This window comes from Juglans microcarpa x Juglans regia, chromosome 8S (assembly GCF_004785595.1).
Source record: "Juglans microcarpa x Juglans regia isolate MS1-56 chromosome 8S, Jm3101_v1.0, whole genome shotgun sequence".
Classification (NCBI taxonomy): domain Eukaryota; kingdom Viridiplantae; phylum Streptophyta; class Magnoliopsida; order Fagales; family Juglandaceae; genus Juglans; species Juglans microcarpa x Juglans regia.
In genome coordinates, this window is record NC_054609.1 from 983,153 (window position 1) to 1,000,998 (window position 17,846).

The following is a 17,846-nucleotide window of genomic DNA, read 5'->3' on the forward strand; positions in this document are numbered from 1 at the left end:
TTTTAGTAGTCTAGGGTAGAAAGTGAAAAAAACAATGGTAGTTCGGAAGTGCAAAATATAGTTTTGCTATTATTTATGTACAATCTTCCATTCAAAGGCTTAGTTTGACTGTTATTCTTGGATAGTTTTTTTATGGATGGTTTTAGAGGAATGTGAGGGATGTGCAGCTATGCAGTGTTTCCGTCCCAACAAACTATATATCTTGTACATTGGTGATATTTTTATGAGATAAAATAAGGCCAAGTTTATCTACTCGAGAAGGCATAACTATGTTTTCTCGTTTCCCCACATTTTCCAATGCAGTTCTGATTATGTATTCATGTTCATAGCGGTGATATGCTTGTCTTGTATTTTGCAACATAAGAAATTATGTTATTTGTCCCTGAGAAAATGCGACAAGTCCATGCCATCAGGATGTTCTTTTGAAAGTTACTATGTATTACAGGAACTTTTGCTTTGGACATGTTTGCTTACCCGAGGTGCACTTGTGGGAAACTCTTTACAGAGGGCCTATGCACCCTGGGATTAGTCTCAATGCTATTCCTGGACACCCGGTGCCAATGTTTGCTTACAGAGTTCTTTCTCCTGTATGCAGAGATCATTAGGTATTACAGGTGACTTATCCTTTAGGAAGAAGGATTCCTTCTGTTGGTGACAATACTCCTCTAGACTCAATAGTATGAAGGCAATGTGCAGAAACTTGTATGGGTGGCTTGTTCACTTTTTATGTTCCTAGAAGTAATACTTTTACAAACCGAATTCTCTTAAGAGAAAAATAATATACCTCAAACTGTATATACAATGGAACTTGAACGAAGATGACTCAGTTATAGCTCTGAAACAGCACAAACATAAGCCAACAGGTCACTGAGTCGTGTTTCATTGGACTCTATATTCTTTCTTTAAAAGCTCTTCTTCTGTTCCTCAAGTTAGATGTAAATTGAGTCAGCGCTTCCGTTGAGCAGTGGGGGGCAGTTTCTCAGATGGACCAGTAGGAAGTTTCTGTCCAGTCTCTTGTTCAATTCTGCGCTTTAGCTCTCTGAGTACTCGAATTTGTCCAAGCTTCTCAGGTGACAACTTGTCCCAGTAAATCCCTACAGTCGGAGGAAGTGAAGTTTGTGTGATGCCATCTTGAATAACAAAAATCAGAGCAGTGAATGGACCAGACTACGACCACCCCATCATGAACGGGCTTCGTGTCAAGAGTGAATTTTCTATAGCAAGGTAGAAAAAAAAAGGTAAATTTCTTGTGTTTAGTTTTGTTTGTATTGAATACCTTTCAGTCTTCAATTTTTTTATTGACACCCCTTGCATTACCACCCTTTCCAAATAAGTCATTCCAATTGGACATAAAAATGTACAAGATCGGCCTATTTGAAAAGAGAAATAGCACCTAGGCTGTCGTAGAAAAATTGAAAATTGAGAGGGCGTCAATAGAAACAGACCTAAGCGAAAGCTCACTCATGCTCACTCTTACTTGAGGATGTCTGGTCAACACAATCTTCAAAGGTAAGTTGTTAGTGTGACACAAACAATGAAAGAAATTGCAGGTTTCATCAACCTTGAGGCTTTGGAATGCTTGTGTTGGTATAAATGACCTGAGTGGGAGTACATATGATATCCACAGGAACATCATGGATCAACAGTTTCTCAACTGGAATATCATCTACAAGTTGACAATCGTGAACTGCAAAACAGATATTCACATAGTATATTTAGCTCTGAACATAGGCACATCCTGAATTACCCTAGCTTAAATACATGTTGCACAGTTTTAAATCTTTGATGGTAAACTCCCCACGGAAAAAAAATAAATGAGCAGTTCATCTAAGCTGCAAAGAAACCACACTACCAGATGTGACAACTGGAGTTGAGTCATCAATGGCTCCCATGTATCGCAGCATCCCATATTCAAGTTCTGCAAATCCCTACACATTAAAGCGTGGCTTTATGCGAATTGAATAACAGACAGTGTAAATTTAGAGCTCGAACTTAGGATCACGGACTCTGATATTATACTAAATCCTCACTTATCTTAAAAAATTAAGCGGATAAATGGTTCAGTTGATCGCTTAACTAACACTACTTTAAAACTGTTGGTTCCATAACGTTAATCTGTACCACTTGACACGCCTATTAAAGTTAAACTAATCCACGTGTTCTTCAATATGAGGGCATGCACAAAAATGCAGAAATGGATTCAGTCACCATATATTGAAAACAGATGCTGCAAGGTTATTCCAAAACGTTGGTTCCAAAACGTTAATCTGTACCACTTGACACGCCTATTAAAGTTAAGCTAATCCAAGTACTAAGTGTTCTTCAATATGAGGGTATGCACAAAAATGCAGAAATGGATTCAGTCACCATATATTGAAAATAGATGCTGCAAGGTTATACCATAACTCAGTTCTCCAAAAAGAGCCAAAAAAAAGGCAAAGCAAGAGGAAGAATCTACAGTCTACATGGCCATTTACCTCACCCTTGCCAAGTCGAGCACCTGTTCTTGGGTCAACAGCAACTGAGCCAATCACAATCAGATCAACCTTTATCTTTTCATCAAGCCCAATTGGCCGGCCATGCTTGGCAACCCCAACAGAGGTGCAGGCCTCATTGATGGCTCTAGGAGTAGGAGGTAACATATGGGACTCAACTACAGAGAAAAATCCTGTCCTTAGCCGCGGCTGAGGAGTTAACAACATTTTACTACCTGCGCACCACGCATGGTTTTAAAATTTGACAATAACTTGAATGTCCAACAATTATTGTGAATGCATGCACGTGTTTACAGGATTTGTCCCTAAACAGGAAAGTTAAGCTCATGGCTTCCAAGTTCCAACTAATCTAATTTCGTTTTCAAAAATAAAAAAGGAATAACTAACCAGAAAGTGTGAGAAACCTGACTTGTTTCTGGGGCGAATCCGGGTTAACCTTCACACAGTTAGAAATCCGGAACTCCTCCAACTCGCCCAGCTGCAAAAACCCACAACCCAAGAACACAAATTATGAAACATTATTAAACAATATATGTTAACAAATAAAATAAAAGTGGAAAGTAGATTATGAATAGATTAAAATTAAAATTTTACTTTTTGAGCAGCTGTCGAAGCGCCCACGAAATTGGGAATCCGGTGGTGAACGGGTCGGGGGTTCTGGGCAACGTTCTGGGCCTCCATCAAATCCCAAATCCTCTTTCGGATCACCCATTTCCAAGCTTTCGGGTCATCTTCATTCTCTCTCTTCGAAGTCTCAGCCATTGTTTCCCGAGCCTTGGCGTCGAGGCTGAGCCTCTCAGCCTCGAAAGCTGCCTCGTCGAAAGCGGCCTCGCTTCGGGTCTCCCTACCGCTTACCGGGTCGAAACTGAATTGCCTCTTCCCCTTCTGAGAGCTCATCCTCGACGCAGAGATAGAAGTGAGACGAAAATGGGAATTGTGGGATTTGTTCGGAACGGCGTGTGTCAGTGTAAACGGGGCCGATAATCGGATCAAGTTCGAATCCATTTTCCACGAACGAAGTCGGGTTGTATTAAGATGATATACCATTGATATCTGTCTGTGATGGAAGAGTTGCTTTTGCTTGTGGTCTTACGTTAGTGTCTCCGGGTCTCCCCTGTTAAAAAAATTACCAAAACAAAAAATTGACAGGATAAGACGATTGGGATTGGACGGTTTAGATTTACACGTGCGCTATTAATTACTATATTTAAAAAAAAAAAAAAAAAGACAAGTGTTTGATTATTAACACATAAGATGTCATGAAAATAAATTCATAACTTGACATAACTTTATATGATATATTAGATATACTTTTTACAATAGAAATAACTTTCTATTTTAATGTACTTCATCAAATTATGTCAATTTGTGAATTTACTTTTATAAAATCTCGTAGAGCATTTTTCATCATAGAAATTGTTGTGATGCATCAGTTCTTAACGGGGATTCTTGATTCAAAGGTCTCAATTTTAAGAGGGAAAAAATGATGAAAGAGATCCCCGGTTAAAGCCCTTTGCTTCTCCTTCTAATTTCGGATACTTGTTTTTCCTGGACAGACTCTCATCATCATCTCCCATGTTTGTTTCTCCTCCTTCTGGCGTGGCGAACCAAGCCCAAGCAGAGCTTGCCACAGTGAAAGAAGTTGAACCACAGGACTGCATTCAAGCATCCATTCAAGTTTAAACACTACCCTTATTTTTTCTCACCAAAATGGAGTAGAGAAGTGGATGACCCGTTAAACATAGTAGCAAACCAACTTCAAAGGAAACACTCATCCCAAGATAGTTTAGGCACTCCATATACTACCACCCTTTCTTCTCACTCAACCTTTAATATGTTTAAGCTTTTCATCAAGTGCATGCACATTACAGCTCTCGTATCGTTATTGGAAAATTTACTTCACCTTTCTCCATTGCAGGAACCTACAGTGAACCATTCTCAAATCGAGAAAAGAGGAGAGAGAAGAGGAGGATGACAGAGAAGAAGAAGGAGATGAGGAAGAAGAATAAGATAGTAGGAGGAGAGGAAAAACCATATACTGGGAGAAGATAAGCAATGAACTCACCAATCTTTCCTGTGAGAGAAGTGAGGTAGGTAAGGAGAGGAGGAAAACTCTAAAAACGTTTCTCATAACTCAGTTGGCAGGTGAAAAAAAATTGGGCGTTGATTAAGATACAACAGAGATAGCCCCATACAACAAAGATACAAGATCCCACTTCCCGAAAAGTTAATGCCCTTCCCCCTTTCTTCCTACCCTTCAAAACTGTGCACATCTGCAGCCAGAAATCTACTCTCACTAATAAAGAAACCTCAATAAGAATTGGTACAAGCACTAGAGATGAGATAAGAGTTAAAATCATTCAAACAGCATATCCCACCAGTACAAAAGCAATCAAAAGCACATTGTCAGAAAAGAGTGCAGAAGACCATCAGCTGCATAAAAGTATCCCACTCAAATTCAATCCCTACACCTTTTATGCTGTAAGAATCTTACCCTGTTTGTCCTTCTACAACAAGGCCTTTTATATAGACTGTAACTGGGAAAACGAAATCCGGATTATTGACCCAGCAAGTGAGGTAGCATGCTTGCACACAAGGGCTTCAGTAGCCTGCTCCTCAGTCTCAAACATAATGAGGGCCTGCTTCTTCCCATTCATCTCAAAAAGCTTAGTGTTGGTGATGGTGCCATGTTCTTCTAAGTGGCTGATGATCTCCTCTTCAGTGATCTCCTGGGGGAGTGTTGACAGGTGGATCATTTTTGTTGGGAGCAGCAGTAGCGGTAATTTTTAGCAGCATTACGGTTGAAGCGGTTGAGATTTGAGTTAACATACTCATGTGTCTCAGCCCCTTGGGTAATGTTTGGATGCTTTGAGAAGTTGACCTCCAACCGCTTCCCAAATAGCATTGCTCCCTATATCTCAAAGTCAAAAGGCATTAGTGTCCATCTATAAGTAAAGCTGCTTAAAAGCAAACGCAATATAAATACAGCAATTGAAGTTAACTCACAGCAGAGAGTGAACTTTTGAATAAACTTCTTTCCAATGTTTTCAAGAGATTTCTTCAAACAACAACAGCACTATCTAGAACAAGTAATACAGCCCAAGATACACAATAAAAAGGGCAAGTGAAAAGCAATCAAAACCAGTACAAGAAAGCACCATTGCTCGCGCAATATTGTAAACTAATGAGAGCTGAAAGAGAGAAAAGAAGGTTGTAAATTATATGGCCAGAAACACCATGCGATCAATTCATTCGTGGTAAAAAAAGTAATAGTTTCAAAAACTGAAAGTAGCATTCAAATTTCCAAAACTCGATGGTTACAAATCAACTTTTGACGGATTGATTGTCAGTATCATGGAGCAGAATTCTAGAATTCTCTTCATAATCAAAGCAAACAGTTGACAGCTCAGTATAAGCAAATCAAAGTCCAAAAAAAAAAAAAAGATTATAGAAAGATTATAATTGAAATTTAAGATTAGTGACCACATTAAATGCAGGAGAAGTATTCAATGAGTACTTGCAAGCATAAATAATTAGTAAAAACTGCCAACTGGATCTACAGCTCAAACAGTGGAACCAAGAAAGAGAACAGCTAGACGTGACTTAATAAGAAACACAGACAAAGGTATCAACCAGCTTCAGCACATCAGCTGGCCTTGCCTCCATAATCAGACGAGCCTAGAAGAGAAAGTTATATCCTTCATATTGGCGCAGATGCTGTGAAACAAAGACAACTCACTTCGATAGCCCTCCATAGATTCTGGTCTCTTCCAATCCAAATTTTGGGAATATGTGCAATAGTCTAGAAAAATTTAATGAAAGTAACTTTTCCCTTCATGTTTGTCATAGCCCATCGAAACTCCCCATCCCTTAAGTTGGATCTGTCTAGTTACCAAGGAAAAGAAACCAACTATCCATTTCAAAAAATTCAAGTGGAGAAGGTTTTCAACTGGGACCCACAATGCAAGCTTTATCCAATAGCACAAACAAGCCCTTGTATCCCAACTATTTTTATTCCAGAATTTGGAGAACCCATTCAAATGTATATGGGAAAGTGTTCTTGCTAAGCATGATATTATCAACTTTATCAGTAAGAAGAGAAAATAATTGCTATGAAATTCCACTCAAACATCATATCAGTTAAACCATTAAACAAATCTCACAAGGTCATGTACTGTAAAATCATAACTCAATTCACTAATCAAGTCTAATAAACTGACATGCCATTACAAGTCAATAGCATTAAGACAATTAAATCTGCATAAACGCCCGGATTAATGAAATAATTTAACATATATAGCTAGAGAAAAATAATCAAACCTTCAAAAAATGTACTGCCAGTTCAGCCTGGAAACCATCACCCATCTGAATAAGTGCATGATCTGGTTTATTGCGGAGAAGTTTAATTCTCACAATGTTTCCGTATATGGAGAAGAGGTTAAAGAGCTTATCCTCATCTATTCTCTGAAACGAGTAGAGTACAGGATGACAAGAGTCGAGCAAAAACTTCAAGTTATAAGAGGGGAAAATAATTTCTTACATCAGGATTCAGATTCGAGACAAGGACTGTACACCTGTCGTTTGTCCCACTTATTCCAGGAGGCAAACCTCCTCCAAAGGCAGCTGCAATTGCTGCTGCATTGGCCATCTATATTGCAAAAAGAAACGAAACTGTTCATCATGTGCATGTTTAGAGTTTGTTGTGAGATAAAGGCAAGAACTAAAACAGAAATAAACGTGAACAAAAATGTTCAATCATGTGCATGTTTGCAATGTACACTAAAGATGAGGGGACTCGTGAAGTTATAGAAGTTGGAATAATTGGCGGGATGAGGGTCAACCATCCAACAACACCCATACAACAAGAATCTCCTAGAAAGATCCAATGCTCCGAGACTAAGCAAATATTGCAATGAAAACTCCAACACCCACCCACCATCCCATCCCGCCCATACACACTGCTGACACAAAAAGGTTCAATAAAGAGAAAAATATCTCCCTAACTAAAGTTTGCAGAAAAATATTTGGAAGAAAGGGAGAATATTCAAGCCTGTATAAATCCGATATTATCCACCAAAAAGGTATAAATGACATCTTACAACTCTGATATAATTATCTCACACAAAACTTCATCAGGGCCTGAGCAATACCGACCTGAGGAAATGCAACTGGAAGACCAGGAAAAAAAAAAGCATAAGTAAATGATTGAAGATAATGTAAAATTGACTTATTAAAACAATTTGCAACTGCCAAATTAAGCACCTCCCCGTCCAGAAGCTTGAAGGGCATACATGCCTCCTGCATCGCCATACCCTGGCTGTCAGGACAAAAGGAATTACTTAGAATCAAAAGGTGAAGAATGAAAATTTATAAATATACGTGGTATTGACATCAACAAACAAGATAAAATACCTGTGGAGATCTGCCTTTCTGTTCTGTGGGCAGGTTTGGGTTTGTGAAATCCCTATGCAATGATTGAATAAGCAAATAAAAATTCAGTACCATGAAGGATTAATGTCAATGAGATAATAGAGTGACTAAAGTCAGATTTCTTATGCTACCAACCCACCTAGAACGCTCATTATTGAAATTTACTTGTAACTCGTCAAGGCTGGTTTACAGAAAAGAAAAAAATAATAAGTCATCTCAAGAATAGATGATTAATATAACGAACAGAGATACACCCAAAGACACATGCAAATGGACACTTTGCTGTGTGTGGCCAAATACATTGAAAAATAATGAAACTTCTAAAATAAACCTACTTTGAGAACTGAATGTCCAGCTGACAGCAACCATCATAAATATTACGCCCCTAAACATAACAACAAGAAGAGTCAAACCTCTTTTTGGCAATCAATACCAGACAGTGCATATCAACAAGGCATCCAGTTCAAAGTTGTCAAAAGAGTTTGTTGGAGCTAAAAGAAAATGTTAGTAGGGGCAATTTGTTACAGGGGTAGTTTGTTCATTTTACTTTAAATGTCAGTAACAACTACCTGAAGTGCAGTTCTAGCTACAACAGCACTCTGACGTGATTGATACTGAATCAGGGCTTGAAAACCTACATCATTTGCAAACACAACAAAAACACCATTAGAAATCCATGCATATTTCCACCATGGTGACTATCTTCTTTTAGATTATTACAAGACATGTGAATGTGGATATAAAGGAACACCTAGAACATTTCAAAATCTTAAAAGCTTTTCTCATCTACAAGGGGTTTATAGGAAAGTCTGATGCCAATCATAAGCTATTAGTTGAAATATATTTCTTCCCACAACTCAACATTGACTCATCTAGCTAATCTCTGATAGTTGAAGCAAGATAAATTTAATATAAAAGATGGAGAGAGAGTGAGAGATAGAGAGAGAGAACTAGGAGAAGCTGACCAGCTGACTTTTGAAAAGTTACAACCTTCTCCACAAATCCATGAGGAGAAAACACTTGATGCAGCACGTCCACTGTTATTGGATATAGCATGTGATGAATTGTAACTAGGAGAATTCGATTTGGCTGAGTATCCAGAAAGTCCCCAACAGCAGGACAGCATAGAGCGAGAAGAGAGCGAAGAGAATATATGAGGAATGTACATAGAATAAGGGAACCAGGGAAATAACAATCTACTGTGCAAAGTATAGATCACTTAAAAAACAATGAAGATGAAAAGAAAAGGTAAATAAGGGAAAACAAAAGGAGGGATACTAAAGAAAGTCTGAAATAAATAAATGTCCATTTATTTTAATTCAAAGTCATCATCACAAAAGGAAGATTTTCCTCCTTCTCTACTGAGACGAGCCTACTGAGAGGATCTCACAGAAGGGGACATAATAGAAACCCACAAAAATTTGCAGAGTATACAATAATACCTTCAAACTAGTTATGTATTATATTGCATTCATTAAACGAGTTATACAACGAAACTACATACCAGAAGTGATATCCAATCTGTTTTTGGAGTTCAATGAGAAGTTCAGCAGTAACTTTTCTCTTTTGTTAGTGAAGAATATCTTTTTTCATTGAAGAACAATAGCAGTAACTGTGAGTGCAAAACACATATAAATACCTTTAAAAGTGTATTGCAGCAAGAGTAATTGATTAAGCAATACCAAATGCAATCAACATTCAAGAAACAGTTTCCTCGCTATCATGGTGCTAACAGCAGACAGAAATTTTTCCTTAATAGGTTTTCTAGAAGTAATCAAGAATTTTATTGAAGAACTCAAAAGGCATAGCCCAAGCATAGAAGACACATACAATATAAACAGCCAAGAAATCAACAGATTAAAATTTATTTTTGACAAGCCAGGTTCAATTCAAAGTTATTTCAGCTATGAACAGTTTCTTTATTCATCGGTTTCTTCCATAGAAATTGACAAGACAAATGAATTATACTTCTCAAATATCATTTAAGAATGTACCAACCTCATCTCCTCGTCCTTGAGTATTTTGATCCATTGTTGTTAGTTCCTGATGTGATGAAAATTGGACATAAACATTCCTCCCCCTTGAGCAAAACATAAAGAGAGATGTCTTATAAGGTGATATTGAAATTTAAAAATGCCTTATCTTCCCACAAGGTTTGCATAAACAAAAGCAAACAATAAACATTCCTCCCCCTTGAGCAAAACATAAAGAGAGATGTCTTATAAGGTGATATTGAAATTTAAAAATGCCTTATCTTCCCACAAGATTTGCATAAACAAAAGCAAACAATTCATGTATACCTTATGCTTGGCTGAACATTTGCATAGAATTGCAGAGCATTGACTGCTGAAGGAATATCTTGCATTTGGATAAGAGCCTGCAGGCATGGCAGGCATGACAAAATGTATCAGACCCAATATTTGTCTCAAGTAAAATTAAAAAAAAAAAAAAAGACAACCAAAAACAAAACAAAACAAAGAAACAAACACCTCTATCGCATTGGCTAATTCACAACCTGATTTTTTGCGCGAAGCATAACAAGCTTGGTAATGACTCCAAATGGCTGGAATAGCTGAAGCAAATCATTCTGGTAAAAATATGAAAAGATGGGTCAGAAGATGTACTGGATAGAAATAGGAGAGAACATGAAAAAAAAAAATCTAATATAAAGCTGGCAAAAGAAGGACATGTAATGCACTATATATTTCTATTCCTTTTAGATATAGCTATTTTTCAAAGGTCGTGCAGAGATATAGGACAAAGATTATTTGCATATAAACTATTCTTGGCACCTGATTTTGCATTGTTTAAATCTAACCTCCCAATAAATGAATAACCCTCCCTGCTGCCCCCACCTCATATCACAATTAAGTCATTTAGACTGCGTGAAGATGAGTTGACTCAATAAGTGAACCCTTTAAAAATTATGGATTTCATATCATCTCAGATGTCAGTTGTTCAAAGCACAAGAAGGGACTACTGTCCTCCACTTCATTGAGCAATACTTCAAAATAATGTTCTCAACTATTTACTTTTACCTATAGTCAATTATTTACCAACTATATAATCTAATACCAAAGAAGATAACAAGAAGAATAGTCTAAAAGCATACTTCAGATATCTCATGCCCCACATTGCGAACGTGAATGACCTTAGAAGGTTCTGTCATCGTGAACCAGCCTGTAACAAAAACTCAATCAACATTACTTAACCATTTCTTATAATTTAGGTGCACTATCACACCCAACATTCTTCTATTTCAAAATTCAATATATATATATATATATATATATATATATATATATATATAATTACTTTCCTCTGCGGGCATGTATACAAATGCACTTTGTGGAGTTCAATAACAGCGCCAAGTGCAAAACACACTTAAAACCAGTGTTCAAGTGCCTTCAAAAACCCAAATTTTTTGGAAGAAAAAATTGAAATTAATCTAGAGTCTAGCATTGAACTGACGTCCTAAAATCCAAGTAATATAACAATACCTGCGTAAACTAAAAGAATTCGGCTTTTAAACAACGAGAGAGAAAAAATAAGCAAGAAGCTGAACAAATAAAGAGAGCGTCTGCTGGTCAAAAGTCTCAAAACCCAAGATGGCGGCGAAGAAATCCCGTGAAAAAGAGAAAGAAATAAGAACCTTGAATCTCATAGAAGGAAAATCAAACACGGCCAGTTATGGATTCCAAATTCGAAGTTCAAAGCTTTACTCTTTTTTTCTCCTGAGCAATTTCACCGCAACCAAGCGGATCTTACGTTCAACGTGATATAAATCAAACAAACAAATCGAAAAGTAGAGAGCTTGGCTTACCCGAGAACGAGAGCGACAGAGAGAGATGAGAGTGGTAGAAAGCGGACGAGGGATTACGAGAGCAGCAAAGATCCCCTGCTTCGCATATCGTACGGCTTTGTCTGCTCTAGCTTACCCTCTCGTATATGGTTTTTTTTTTTAAACGTTAATATGGTTTTTTCTTTTTTCTTTTTTCTTTTTTTTTATTTCTTGAGAAAAACTCTATTTATTTAATTTTATGGGTATACATACAGGAAAACTTTCTTCCCACCGATAATATTTACCGACATTTTCTACCGAATTATTTATTTATTTATTTACTTAATAGTAGGCCCGCAATCCAACCAAACCGCACAGTGTCTGAGCTCGATCGACCCGACCCGCTGAAAGTCAGGTTGGACCTGCTGAAAGTTTTTATTTAATGTTCTTATTTTTCAAAGATGGCAGTGTCATAAATCATCAGATAGAGAAAATTTGCAAGCTCTGGATTTATTCTCTTCAACAAGACTTTAAAATTTACACACTTGTAATTTATTTGATTGATCATTATCTCTAATGATCTTATGTTGTTATCGACCACAAAATCATTTTCTGCGACCACAAAATCGAAAACTACGACAAAAAACAAACCCAAAGAAAAGAACAAACAAAATAAGTTCATATCAATCAAACCATCAAAAACAAAATCTTAAAGCATCTGAATCCACAAATCGCAAAACCTCCTAAGGAGTGAGAACCACGGCCCCACCGACCTCCTTGATCTTCTTCTCGATGATCTTGGAGACGAGTTTGGCCTTGACAACGATAGGTTGGTTCTCGGGCAAGACTCTCCGTCACAAATCGCTGAAGAAGATGAAGATATATGGAGAAGATGGTTGTTCGTGTGGAGAGGTGGTTGTTTCGAGTTGTGTCTTGCGAAGAAGGAACAAGAAGTCTAGAAGTACGAATGGCATCCAGCTTAAACTATTTTTAGCAATTACATCAATCCCTAATTTCTCATTTGCTCTATCCACACTTGCATCAAAGTTAACTTTTTGTGTACTCATCTGCAGGTGATATCCATCTCATTCTTTCTCTGTTTATTCTCTCATTTTTCTGCTTTCCTTTATTCAGTTGTTGAGCCTCACAAAATTCTTCAAGATTAGAGAGTGCACCTTTTATTACATAACTTGGACTTTCAAACATGTTTCAAATATGTACTTGTTTCTTCTATGTCACAAACCTACAAAGATTACCGCAATCTCTTCTAGCTTCTCTTGGTTGAACTTTTCCTACATGTTCTCCCATAGTTGCACAAAATTCATGTCACAAGTACTCCACTTGTGAACTAGACTTTTCCTTTCTGTCCATACATTACTAGCTGCTGGGCAAGATTATAACATGTGACTTATAGATCCGACATCCTTGTAGCAAATCAGGCATATTTCATCTTTTGTAATTTTATTCTTGAACAACATCTATTTTGTAGAAAGAATGACTTGTAAAGCTCTCCAAATGAATTGTTTTGTCGAGCCAGCAACATTTAATTTCCACAATCTCTGCCACATGACTTTTTTTTCTTGATAATTTGATGGCTCTCCTTGTTGATCTTTGTCCATACTAATTCCAAAATGATATACATTTTTAACAGAAAACTTACCATCATTGGTGTAACCCCATATGGCCTTATCTCCTACATCCCTTCAACTTAAAGGAATACTACAAATCTTAACAACTTCATCTCTCTCAAATATCTCATATATTAAATCTTCATTCCAACATTTTAACTCCTCAACTATCAGTTCCCTAATTTTAGAGTTCTCATTTTTAGAATTTTCACAAGAGAAATTGCTTTAAAAGAGTTTGCCCGTGGTATCCATTTTTGTCCCCAAATTGAGATGTTATTACCATTGCTTACTCTCCACACTAAGAGTATGTTTGGGGTTGCGGTAAGAGGTCTGAAAAGTTCTTAAATAGCATTAAGATTACTTTAATAATAAATAATGATTGTTTGGATAGTCTATATAAAAGTACTTATTAAGTCTAAATAAGTTAGAAATTACGTTGGAGGAAAAACATCATTTTGACGCTTTTTTACCAATGTATTTTTCGTGCATGTTTGAGATTGTGGTGGAAAATATAGTTTATAACTTTTGGGTTTATAACTTATAACTTAAATAATAAACTCTATAGTTTAAAAGTTGTTTATTGTTTGATAAACATTTATCTAAAGTATCTTTAAAGTTAGTTACATTAATTTTTTAAAAAACTATAGCAATCTGCCAGAGCTTTTCTATAAAAGTTTCAATTTGATGCTTTTTAAAAAAGTAGACTTTCAGCTTTTTTATATGATTAAAGCACTTTTTATAAATTTATTAAACATATCATTTTTTCTTTAAAAGAGCTTTTAAATAGTTAAAAGACTAAAATGTTTCTATAATTTTTAGTAATTACATATTTTAACCTTTGAAATTCCTCGAAACTCGCAACTCTCACTCTCGTTGCTCTCTCATCCGTAGGTGTTTCCAGATGAAAGGAAATAGCTCTGTGGGAAAGCGTATAATCTAGGAAAAGTCTACCCCTTCAATAGCTCTGGATTGAAAACCCAAATGAATCTACCCATCCAGAAGGAAACTCACAGACCTACCTTATATTTTTTGAAGTACGTGTTAAGGAGATGTTCATTTTGGTGTTCTGAAAGCATGGTAATTTCTCATTAATATTTGGTGATTTTATCGGTCTTTTATGTTCTTTCACTGGATACACGAGTATATTTATGTACCATTTTAATGATCTTCTTTTCCTTTGGTGTTTTGAAAGCATGGTAATAACTAACCGATGTTTTGTGATTTTTTTTTTTTCATTTCTTCCTTCAAATTTTCTAATGCAAACTTGTGTTCCAAACTGGCTTTGACCAAGAGAGAGAATCCAGCGAGAACCTATTATAATACTTTCGAGAAATTCACCCTCGATTATGATGGACCTGATAGTAAGAAAGTCTTATCTTGTTTGAAGACTGATTCCTATATTCCTTCACTCAGCAACACATGAAAAGTCTCCCTAATTTATTTTATAGTATCATTTTCATATTTAATTTCTACAACATGCACTTATCACTCTATATACAACCTCCCTATGGACGTCCAGAACTACCAGATTGATTCTCATCAATTTCCATCCTACTGAAACTCTATCTCTCCTCGTACTCTATATATATAACAACCACAGGTCACTTCCTCTATACTTCTCAATTTGTATGGTGTGGAATGTGAATGCATTTGGTGGTATTGCTATTTGTGAAAGTTGAGTTCCAATCTTCCATTCATAGTAGGCATCATCATTGGAAGGGTTAGCTGGACTTTAGGTATGCTGTAATTGATATTATTTGTCATTTATTTGTTATTTTTTAGAAGACTTGTATTCAAATTTTTTGTTTTGTGTTGATAATATATCGTTTATTTGTGTTGAAAAGATATTTGTTTTGTGATGAGAATATGTCTTTTTTGTATTGAGAATGATAACTCCTATTTTTTATTAAATGAATGAAAAATAAAAGAAGTCAATATTGACTATTGTGATGTCATTTTAGGGATTCATTATTAGTTTCTTTTCTGAATAATTTGTAATGAACTATTTTAAAGGTTGTTGAGACTTAATATTTTTTATTATATTTTTTAGGTGAATTTTGACAACATATTTTTAGTGATGCTTGTTCTTAAGCATTGCATCTTTATTTTTTTTCCTTCATATTTTTATATTTTTTTTATAGATGTTGAAGAATAATGGTCACGACACTGAAGATTACACAAGCGATGCTGATGATGGTGAAGAAAAAGAAAAAGAGAATGATATTGACTTTGTAATAGCATTACAATTGCTAGTGGCTTCTAAATATTACACAACATAGTTTGTAAAGGAACCTTGTAGGACCTCTCCACATAAAGGTCATAAGTTTGTTATGGAGATTCTAAATGGTCATTCTGATAGATGTCATCAACAATTTAGGATGGAAAAATCTATATTTCGTACTTTATGCAAAGAGTTGAATGAAAGATATAACTTAACTGGTACTCGAAACATAACTATGGAAGAAATGGTAGGAATTTTCTTAATTACATTAGGTCATGGGTTCGGGAATAGAATGGCGCAAGAAAGATTTCAACATTCGGGAGAGACTATTAGTAGGCATTTTAATAGTGTATTAATGGCCGTTTCACGAATGGCGGTTGACATTATTAGCTCCACTAAAAGGGAATTTAAGGATGTTCCAAAAAAAAATCCGTGAAAATAAGCGATATTGGCCATACTTTAAAGATTAAAGATTATAGTGGAGCTATTGATAGAACCTATGTGCCAGTTACTATTTCTCCAACAAAACAAATTCCATTTATTCGTAGAAAAGGCATACCTACTCAGTATATCACGGCTGTTTGAGACTTTCATATGCGTTTCACTTTTGTTTGGGCTGGATGGGAAGCACATGATACACGTATTTTTATGGAAGTTATTCGGAAGAAGGAATTGTGCTTTCCACATCCACCTAGAGGTTTAAATTTAATAAGAATGACCTTAATGAACTTTAAATGATTTTTGCATTACTTTTGATTTATTATCCTAAATTGTATGCAGGTAAATATTATTTGATAAATACTGGATATCCTCATATGAATAGATACGTTGGGGCATATAGAAGGGAATGATATCATCTACCAGATTTTCGTCGTGGTCCTCAACCAATGGATATGTGTGAAATATTTAATCATGCATATTCGTTGCTTAGATGCACTATTGAGAGAACATTTGGAGTTTGGAAAAATAGATGGAAGATATTAGATCATATGCCAAATTTTCCTTATGATAAGCAAGTTAAAATTGTCGTGGCGTCTATGACTATTCATAATTTTATTATAATTCATGCATTGAAGGATATTGAGTTCAAGCCATACGATGACGACGAGGATTATCTACCTCTTGGAAGCATGGAGGATGAAGAAGCAGAAGATTACTCGAGCATGCAACAATTAGAGATATCTAGTGAAAATGTTATGAATATTGAGCGTGATTATATTGCTCTTTCACTTATGCATCGTTGAAAAGATTTTTTTTCATTATAATTACTGAAGATCCCATTAGACTATTTTCGTTGTTATTTTATTATAATATTTGATTTCTATCAAGGATATACCCTTTTATGTCATTTCTACCTCAAAATGTACTCTTTTAATTTGTCTCTAAACAAATTTAATATATTTGAAAATGCTTTAGACATAAAGATTCCAAACAATTAGTAGTTTTTTAATAGTAGAGCTTATTACGTTAAGCTATACGCTATAAGCCTTAAGTTAAAAGTAATATTTCTTACCGCAATTCCAAACATGCACTAAACCTTCATTTAATGGTGTCTGTGTTGATCATATACTTCTCCATATAAACAATGGAAATTGTCCCAAACTTGCCTCCAAGAACTGGCGGGATTTAAAAGATTTTTCTTTAAAAATTCTACTAACCAACACATCTTGCTCTTGTATTAATTTTCACCCTTGTTTAACTAACATAGTTTTTGGTGCCCAATAATTTGATGGTTAATGTAAATATTTGTACCGTTCATGTAATAAATTTGATTTTATCTTTTTTTTTTTAGCTGAACGTGGATCATGGATGGGTTCTTTTGTTTATGGGCATACACGTTGGATTAAAAAACAATGTTTTCTGCATTTAATGGACCTGCCTATTTTTTGAGGACTTTAATAGCATTTTCATATTTTATATTTTAGAATAATATTACATGTACTTACAGTTCTACTTATACTTTTACTTGTAAAATTTATTTTGTCAATTTTTTTTGAAATTCAAATTTTATGATTTTCAACGTATAAATAATTGACATCTGAAAAAGTAATTTTTTTGTAAGTTTTTCTTAAGTACATTTAACATTTTCTTATATTTTATCATAGGTTCACTTATTTTTTTGTTTGAGAGTGTAAACTCATAAATTAATATAACTTCATATGATACGTTAGATTTATTTTATAATAAAGCACTTTTATAATCTAAAATAACATCAATTTATAAATTTATTTTTATAAAATCTTGTTAGGACTACCCTAATTTTTTTAAAAGAAGTGCATATAGTTATACAC

The 17,846-nt window shown here is 35.3% G+C and overlaps 2 protein-coding genes across 4 annotated transcripts; both read right to left on the reverse strand.

The window, feature by feature from the left end:
* Positions 1 to 417: 417 nt before the first annotated feature.
* Positions 418 to 3,653, reverse strand: LOC121244424 (5-formyltetrahydrofolate cyclo-ligase-like protein COG0212). 3 transcript variants are annotated; one of them, XR_005936420.1, is made up of 7 exons: positions 3,090 to 3,653; positions 2,883 to 2,973; positions 2,478 to 2,710; positions 1,853 to 1,928; positions 1,562 to 1,687; positions 1,277 to 1,398; positions 960 to 1,094 (listed from the first exon to the last, which is right to left on the reverse strand). XR_005936420.1 is itself a non-coding variant. In XM_041142489.1 (6 exons), exons 1-6 carry the CDS (start codon positions 3,540 to 3,542, stop codon positions 946 to 948), a joined length of 1,128 nt encoding a protein of 375 aa, XP_040998423.1. In that variant the 5' UTR covers positions 3,543 to 3,647; the 3' UTR covers positions 418 to 945. The 3 variants fall into 3 exon arrangements, 1 of the variants encoding a protein (XP_040998423.1); XM_041142489.1 differs by lacking the exon at positions 1,277 to 1,398 and having other exon boundaries at positions 418 to 1,094; positions 3,090 to 3,647; XR_005936421.1 differs by lacking the exon at positions 1,277 to 1,398 and having other exon boundaries at positions 957 to 1,094; positions 1,446 to 1,687.
* Positions 3,654 to 4,773: 1,120 nt separating this feature from the next.
* Positions 4,774 to 11,567, reverse strand: LOC121244423 (polypyrimidine tract-binding protein homolog 3). Its single transcript, XM_041142488.1, is given in 16 exon segments — positions 4,774 to 5,262; positions 5,265 to 5,406; positions 6,816 to 6,959; positions 7,036 to 7,143; positions 7,650 to 7,663; positions 7,758 to 7,812; positions 7,908 to 7,959; positions 8,065 to 8,106; positions 8,261 to 8,310; positions 8,495 to 8,559; positions 8,891 to 9,014; positions 9,924 to 10,005; positions 10,226 to 10,302; positions 10,441 to 10,512; positions 11,038 to 11,105; positions 11,426 to 11,567. Coding segments are annotated over 15 exon segments (1,329 nt in total). The 5' UTR covers positions 11,095 to 11,105; positions 11,426 to 11,567; the 3' UTR covers positions 4,774 to 5,017.
* Positions 11,568 to 17,846: the final 6,279 nt, after the last annotated feature.

What these genes read in the sequence shown, in the direction of transcription:
- LOC121244424 (XM_041142489.1), bottom strand. Translation starts at nt 3,542, where the DNA reads ATGGTATATCATCTTAATACAACCCGACTTCGTTCGTGGAAAATGGAT. An exon ending in CTCGACTTGGCAAGGGTGAG is followed by an intron (nt 1,929 to 2,477) that starts GTAAATGGCCAT and finishes TTTAATGTGTAG; the next exon opens with GGATTTGCAGAACTTGAATA. An exon ending in AACTCCAGTTGTCACATCTG is followed by an intron (nt 1,688 to 1,852) that starts GTAGTGTGGTTT and finishes TCTGTTTTGCAG; the next exon opens with TTCACGATTGTCAACTTGTA.